This window comes from Orbicella faveolata, unplaced genomic scaffold (assembly GCF_042242905.1).
Source record: "Orbicella faveolata isolate gen_17 unplaced genomic scaffold, um_ofav_v1 contig_24, whole genome shotgun sequence".
NCBI classification, from domain to species: domain Eukaryota; kingdom Metazoa; phylum Cnidaria; class Anthozoa; order Scleractinia; family Merulinidae; genus Orbicella; species Orbicella faveolata.
In genome coordinates this window covers 23976583-23985000 of record NW_028301552.1, presented here as the reverse complement: position 1 = coordinate 23985000, position 8418 = coordinate 23976583, and the positions used below count along the sequence as shown (strand labels likewise).

Genomic DNA, 8418 nt, shown 5'->3' with positions numbered 1-8418 from the left:
ACAATCCTGCCGTTTTCAACAAGTTAACCTGAGATGAGCCCGCGATCCAATCGAAAACCAGCAGTTGGTCTGCGGTCAACTTAGAAAAAACACGCGACCTCAATAAGCTGTAAACTTGAGCCCGCGATATGGTCACGTGATACTGGTCAGCGGATACCTTGTTTTGACAGGTGTCAATTGATCGTAACATGGATGTCCAATATCAAAGAAGTACACGGTAAACCAAGGCTGCATGTCGTCGTCGTCGTCGTCGCCGTCGTGCGTACGCGCCCACGAGCAATACCGCTAGCCATGATAACCATGAGAAAATCAACTCATGGGTTTCCTTTTCGTTCCTATATGAGTATGGGGTTCCGCTTGGCGGCCCTTCGGGCCGCCGGAGCTCCGCTACAATTCATGATTCAACGAAAAGACGGTGAATTCAGTCTTCCTGGCCACAAAAGGCATACAGGAGAGTTATTTGCTGCTATTTGAGCTACGATAAGCCTCGTGGAAAGCTAGCTCTAGGACAGAATTGTAGCAAGTTAGATTATCAGTGACAAGTCAAATTCTATGGCTATGTTTTTGCGAATCCGGTAAGATATTGAAATGAAATGTCACGTAACGGCTACTTTTTGGCTGAAATATAGAGGTAAATAATCGATTCCACTGCTTACCATGCTCTTGTTAGCGTGACTGGCTAATTTAACCCACAGTAAAGACATAGTGAGGTCATTTAGGTGAAATCGCTGAGGTTAAGCCTGTCTAAATTAGTGCCGCGGCGAACCAAATGATCAATTTAAGCTCTAATTTAGTTTTGTTTGGCTCGTTCGACTCATTTGCAGCGACTTTTAAGGCTTGTATAGGCATGGTATGGACTCTATTAAGAGTACACGAGGTAGATAGCACTCTCGGTGCGACATGGCCATATTTATGTACATTTTCTAACCGTTTTTTCAAAAACATGCCCGCTATTTTGGTGCAAAGTCTTTAACGCGGTTTTCATAAATTCAGACATATATATATATATATATATATATATATATATATATATATATATATACTTCTTGAACTTGAACAGAATAAATTTATAGAGCGCTCGACTCTGAGAGGAGCAGTGTAGATAATAAACAATGGTAGCAAGACTTCAATTCATCGTTTTATTGCGACAACGCTGTTTCGTATGGTCAAAGGATGACCACACTCATCAGGCAATATCAACGAATGACCGTTAAATTTCACAAACTGGCAATTAAAAGCTAACTTTAGGTTGCTATCTTCATTTTTTTATTCTTATTTTACTTTTTATTATTATTATTATTATTATTATTATTTTTATTTTATTATTATTTTATTTTATTTTATTATTATTATTTTTTATTGCCAGTTTTTCAATGTTATATAGCATCTGTTTTTCCATATCATAGCAACTGTTTTTATATCTCATAGCAACCTAAAGTTAGCTTTTAATTGCCAGTTTGTGAAATTTAACGGTCATTCGTTGATATTGCCTGATGAGTGTGGTCATCCTTTGACCATACGAAACAGCGTTGTCGCAATAAAACGATGAATTGAAGTCTTGCTACCATTGTTTATTATATATATATATATATATATATATATATATATATATATATATATCTACCTGCAGTTTTGAAAAAGGGGTCTGTTAATTGTGCTGTGAAGTTATTTTTGTTGGTAAACTTTTCAAACCAGTTTGACTTGATTAATAGTCTTTTGGATTTTCTTGTTTTCATTTTCAATTTGAGTCTGGTTTTTCTAGGTGAAGGTAGGGGCTGTAGATCATAAACATGCCACACTGTCAAAATCAAACTGGTTTGTTATAAAGTTGAAGCCAAAGGTAAATTTTGTAAGCACAACGGGGTTGCTATAATGTACTGATCTTACCTCTCCAAGCCGACGGGCGGGTCAACCCTACATGGGTTCAGACAGTGACTTAATCTGAGTGCAAAAGGACATGTTGTTTTACAGGAAATGCATGACCTGGAAACATAGAGCCATTACAACTGCACTTTTCCTTGAAGTTTTGAAAAACGCATACCTAATTTTACTCCGCGAGCTGTGCTGAAATCGATGCCGCAGGCATCGATTTCAGCTTAGCGTAGCACATTATTTTCCAGGGGGGGGGGGGGGGGCTCCGTTAACGGAAAGTCTGGAGACACTACAGGAGTGTGGCTAATTGTGGATACCTCTTTGGGGTCCCTGGTCCTTAATCCAGGGGGGTGGGGTCGGTTTGAACTTGTGTCCATAGTCTCAAGTCAGTCTGACGGCTGGGTATGTACTTAGCTGTCCGACGTGACACAATCCTTAAAGTGCACGGAATTTCCCAAAGCTGAGTGGGTTTATGGCCTTGGCAGAAGGTTTCACTATTGTCGTGAGGGGAGGGGCTGATATGTGCGGAGTGGTACCTGACCCCAGGGGGGAGGGGGAGATTTCAAGGCACTTTAGTTTGCTGTCATTAAGTTATGCTTGCAAAGAGCTTTTATCTGATACGATGACAGTTAAGCCTGAATTCATCCACAGGTGGCCCAGAGATTCTAGTGTCATTTCCTTTTTGCACTAGATGAAGTGTGGAGTGCGGAACTTGGTAAGCACTGCTTACACGACTCTATTAGGCACCAGCTGTTATTGGGCTGTTGGGACCTGGTTTTCAAAACATCAGGTATATATCGTCAATGTATCAGTGGCTAGAGCAGAAATTGCTTGTAATAAGCTCTTGATCGATTACCGAGAGGCTGTTTCGCATGCTAAAATATGACCTTTTAATGAAAAAAGAGGAAAAACCAGAGTGATGATAGGTTGCAGAGGCATGACTTTTTACACTGAAAAGAATCGGTGAATTTTCACAAGATAGAGCAGAAACAGCTGGTAATAAACTCTCGATCGATTACCGAGATGCTGGTTTGCATGGCAAAATATGACCTTTTAGTGAAAAAAGGGGCAAACCCAGAATGATAATAGGTTGCAGAGGCATGACTTTCACACTGAAAAGAGTTGGTGAATTTTCACAAGAGATAATTATCGTCAATGTATGATAGATAGATAGATAGATAGATAGATAGATAGATAGATAGATAGATAGATAGATAGATAAACTTTATTTAAACACGAGTGGTTAGAGCAGAAATTGCTTGTAATAAGCTCTCGATCGATTACCGAAAGGCTGTTTTGCATGGTAAAATATGACCTTTCAATAAAAAAGAGGAATATTTAAGGTTATGGCAAGACTTGGCTAAGTGTAGATTAATAGTAGTGTTTATGAGAAGTATTGGGCTATTTTTGGCGTTTTCGTTGTTCTAGCTAGTGCTATAAGCCATTTATTAGTCGTTATTATTGACATTGCTTCTATTCTTTTTCTTATTGTAGACATGGCTGTGTTTCCAGAGTTTTTTGGATAATAATACCATACTTTGTTTGCTTTGGAATGTTTTAGGTATAAAAATTAATTTTTGTTTTCTGTACGTTGTGGTATTTCTTTTTTGTTGCTTTTGCTGCAGTGTCACTGAAAACATTATTTTTCTGCTGTACTGGTATTTTCAATATTCTTATAACGATAAGCCATCCATATATATAGAACAGAAGAACAGCTACTCCTTAAATCGGGAATATTGATATTAGGACCACAGAAACGACTAACCTCTTGGGGGTTGTACTTGACAGTAAGCTAAAATTTGACGATCTTGTATCGAGTATTTGCCTTACTTAAGTGAGTGCTCAAATAAACGCCCTTAATAGACTGAAAAACACTTTACCACTTAAAACCAAGGAATCGTTATATCGTTCGTTCATACTACCTAATTTTTATTACTGCCACCAAGTTTGGCACCATTGCGGGTAAAGAAACACTACAAAAATCGAAAAAGTCAACGAAAGGGCGTTGAGATATGACTATAATGATAAACATGCATCCTATCAGCATCTCTTGGACAGGATAAGACTACCCTCCATGGAATCTCGAAGAATTCAAGACATGTCATTGACAATACATAATAGCGTATCGAACAAAGCACCACGGGCAATTAGGAACCTTATTAATTTACGCTCATTTAAGTACAATCTCAGGCGCCAAGAATATGTTTTATCTTTACCTAACGTTAACACTACCATATATGGACTCAAGTCATTGAGATATTTTGGAGCCAAGAAATGGAATGAACTATCAAATGACATTAGAATTAAAGTAGGCACCAATGAAATAGTGAACAGAATTAGATCGCTAAATTTCGGGGATTAGTAAATTTGTGACATTAGTTTTAATAGTATTTTGACTGCGGCGGTAATATTGTAATAATAGTTTTGAATAGTTTTAATCAGTATTTAATTTGTGATTTTCACCTGATGAATTGTGATATTATCGTTGTTTAGTTGTTAGGTTCTCATTAGTTATTAGGTGGAACACCTGTAAATTAGCTCTCAAGCTAAGCGTATATCCACGTTAAATAAAGCATTCATTCATTCATTCATTCATTCATTCATTCATTCATTCATATCCTGCATACCAGGTGTAAACGGGGAGGGAATAAGGGGTATCCTTTCCCACGCAACGCTTATGCAGCGCTTTCTCTATTGTCACTTGTATTTTCTTGGTATATATACCAAGTAAATACAAGTGGGATATTCCAATGTATACCAAGAGAAAGCGTTATATAGCTAGTTTATATTTCACCCCCAAGTTAATTTAGAGGGCTAGGAAGTCAAATCAGCCAATCAGATTGCTTCATTGCTGGCACAATATTCTTTAAGTATTGGACCGGGCAGTGTCCAGGATGATCCCGCACGATTACTGTTAAAGATTTTTGTTCGTGTTAATGGCGTTTCTGAAAGAACTTGCTTTGATCACACGAGGCACTCCTTTTATTTTGTTTCCAACTCTCTTTCCCTTCTGTTTTGTTTAACATCAGGCGCGAGTATGCGACTAGTCGGCTTCCGGTCAGAATTGCGCGTTTGAAGTTTGCAATGTCTCCCCAGTTTGTGATCGTGGCATTTTTCTGAACATTTTCAGTTGCGTAATAAATCCCCTCTTAAACAAGCTTGCAATTCTTGTTGACTAATTACTTGTAAGTAATTTATGGACGTCCGGCCCATTACCCCCCGGGCATTCTGGATAAAAGTCAAAGTAAATTTATGGCCACACATTGTTTAAAGAGTTGCGGTTTGTTTGACAGTATCACATCTGACAACGTCTTCAGATGTTGAGTCTTTTCAGTGTGCTAGTATACGACATATCCAGTCAAAAAGAGCCCTTACCCGTTTTTCTCCGAGATCCGATCGGTTTTGTAATAAATTTCAAACATTTTCAGTTTCTGGTTATTTTTGGGAAAAAACTTAACAATACAACAATCTACATTTTTTTTGTTCCTGTTTATTTTGTGAACTCCGATAAACTCCTCATCCGAGCTATCTCACTACATTCAAGACACTTTTTCAGCTAGAACTGTGACATCATATCTCAAGGACGCAAATCTGACCTCACTTTCTCGAAGGTGTAGGCTCCGACGAGTTATCAGGTCACGAATTTCGTCGTCTTGCTTGCTAGATCGATTGTTCAACGATCTTAGGTTGTCAAGCCTGTTCTTACATTTGTCACACTCTTGACAAGTATCAACCCTAAACTCTCTAAAACTTAGAACATCTTTCAGTTCCCTGTTAAATATATTTCTAAAAGTTGAAAAACTAATTACAGGTCCACTATTTTTGTTTTTTAAGCTGGTTGTCGTTAAATTAGGGTGTTCACGGACGAATTCAGACCACATTTGGCGCATCGAAATGTTAGAATCAAAATATTTCTTGCACCCACTTCTTGCTCTCCGATAGTGTGATTCTGTAGCCTCGTAAGATAATATGAAGTCCATGACAGCATCTCTCGCTTCGGGTAGAAGTTTCCGAGGAGTCTTCTGTCCCCTTTTGTCTGGCTCTATGAACAACCCGTCTTTTTAAGCAAAACTTCAATTTTGCTCTTAGAAATGCCGTATACTTTCCGGAACGCAGTCTTGCAAACTTTTCCGAGCGATGGTACATGATACGAAATTTTCCGTACGCCACTGAATGTCAGTTTCAATTTGACAAAAGGTAGTTCTGTTCATTATAACATTTCTGGTATAGCAAGTTTCTTTGCTGTCGTGCAATGCTTCTAATATTGTATAAGCCTTCTTTTAAGAGACAACCACTGTCGCAGCATGTGAATTCCAACTGGTACAAGTCTTTAAAAGCTCCATTTTTACGTCTTGTCCACGCTTTTTTCTTTGGCAGGTAGACCCTTTTTAACTTGTTAGAGTTCAATTTTCTTCTCCCTCTTTCCACTGAACTTGCAACGGGATGACCTTCCTTAAAATGTTGCCATGGTTTTGCCGCATCAAATTTGTACACAAGTAGGTGGAAATCAATATCATCTGTGCCTCTGCGCTCTGCATTTACTTGATGAGTAGGACGCAACATGTTAAAAATCAATCTATAGGCACTCTAAGGTCTATCTAAGCACACAAGGCAGGTATATGATTGAGCTAATCTCCATACCCGACCGAACGGACTTTACGTCGACAAAAGCTACTGAAGTTACGTTTACGCCCGAAGTTATTACGCGTGCACTGTCGCGCGCGCGCTCTTACAGTTATGCGTTTTGTATAGCGTAACTAGGGCTTTCCACAAGTTGCTCAAGATTTCCCAAAAAGTTTCCCGCAATTTCTATAAATGTTTCTCAAAGTTGCTCCAAAGAAATCAAAAAGAAAATTTTGTTGCTCTCTTCCTTTATTTGGTCTGATGCAAAAGTACATGAAAGTAAGATTTCAAAGCATTTTTCTGCAATTTTGCGGCGTAACCAGCGTTGCTAAAGAGCTTTGCCCTTTGTCCTCTAAGCACACAAGTCGGGTATATGGTTGAGCTAATCTCTATATCCGACCGAGCGGACTTACCGTCGACAAAAGCTACTAAAGTTTATGCTCGAAGTTATTACGTGCGCAACGTCGCGTGCGGGCTCTTTCAGTTATGCGTTTTGCGTAGCACGCGAATTGTCGTGTGCAAGGCCAACTGAACAAGTCAACAAGATAAATAATAAATCCTGCCTGAAATATGTTACCGAGGGTGTTAACTCTCCAAATGGATTACCATAAGTGCTTACGGACACCAAAAGTTTCTTCTCAGGATGGCTTTTACGCGAGGAAGCTACGGACTAACCTTTTCGGGATCTATTGTGCCAACGAGGACATCATTCATTGTTTCTTCTATGATGAATCTATTGGAGGAAGCGGTCCAAACGAGGTACTATCTCTGCTGAACTATCTTCTGAAAAGCCTTCAGGAAAAATATGGTAAATTCCATCACCTTATACTGTGGGCAGATAACTCGCCGGCTCAGTTTAAAGAATCCTACTTATTTTTTTACCTAGACCATATTGTTAGAAAGGGAGAGTTTCTAAGAGTGGACCTTAAATTCCTACTGGAGGGACACTCATTTTCAATTTGTGACAGGCGGTTTGGCTGTATTCAGCAATTCTTTAACACCAAAGAAAAAATTGAAACTCCACGGGAGTGGGAAACGACACTACGAAACAGCTGCTTAAATAACGTTAAAAGTTACTGGGTGAATTTGGATTGGATTATGAACTATAAAAGCTTTCTAAGAATGAAGTACGTTGCTAGAAGCGAGGACATTGAACGCGAGAAATTCGAAGTAAGGAAGATCGCGTTTATCAATTTTGGTTCTGGAGAAATAATCGATCAGGAGGAGAACTTACAACTAAGCTGGGACCCGGAAACCCCATTTATAAGGTATACAATGGATACGAGAGAAAAGCCGAGAATTGTCTCGTTTCTGAAGAAAAAGCAAGGCGTGGAATTGAATGCGGCTGAACATTTGGTTCCAGTGAGACTAGAAAAGAAACCCATTCGCGATGATGTTAAGCAAGACTGTATAAAGCTAGCTCAGAAATATTTATCTGAAACTGCAAAACGTTTCTACGCCTCATTACCAGCAGGCTCTGATCAAGACATTGATGACGATGACGACTGAAACATTTTCCCCAGAAGAATGAAGTTAGTGTTAGTATAGGTAATCGTATGAATGCGAGTGCATTCATACGATTTACACTACTCCTTATATTTGAAAATTCTCTCAAAATTGCAAAAGCCTTTAGGCGAGTGCGATTTGAAAGAATTTTCCAATATCAGGAGTAGTGTAAGTCCTTAATTGCTCAAGCTCTCATACAATTACTTATTTATTATATGACTGAGAAAATTGCGAACGCCCGCGCGTTGATTTGTACTGCATTGCAAATTGAGAATTAACGACAAATTAGCCTGCTCTTAGCCAATCACAATGAAGTAATTTTCTTGGTCATATAATGTCCGTAGGGTGCTAACTTAGAAATTCAGATCCAAAGAAAAGTAGTATCATTCCAAATTGTGAGTTTTAAATTCAACTTTT

General features: G+C 38.7%; 1 protein-coding gene, 1 long non-coding RNA gene and 1 pseudogene across 2 annotated transcripts; 2 read left to right on the top strand and 1 right to left on the bottom strand.

The window, feature by feature from the left end:
- Positions 1-2160: 2160 nt before the first annotated feature.
- LOC149110964 (uncharacterized) lies at positions 2161-4336 on the top strand. The gene is made up of 2 exons (XR_016208176.1): positions 2161-2587; positions 3367-4336. It is a non-coding gene; the product is annotated as an uncharacterized LOC149110964 (long non-coding RNA).
- A 1025-nt stretch (positions 4337-5361) lies between these two features.
- LOC149110963 (uncharacterized) lies at positions 5362-6913 on the bottom strand (annotated as a pseudogene).
- Positions 6880-8004, top strand: LOC149110962 (uncharacterized). Its single transcript, XM_089292359.1, has one exon. The coding sequence runs from the start codon at positions 7066-7068 to the stop codon at positions 8002-8004; it is 939 nt and encodes a 312-aa protein (XP_089148485.1). The 5' UTR covers positions 6880-7065.
- The last annotated feature ends 414 nt before the right edge of the window (positions 8005-8418 follow it).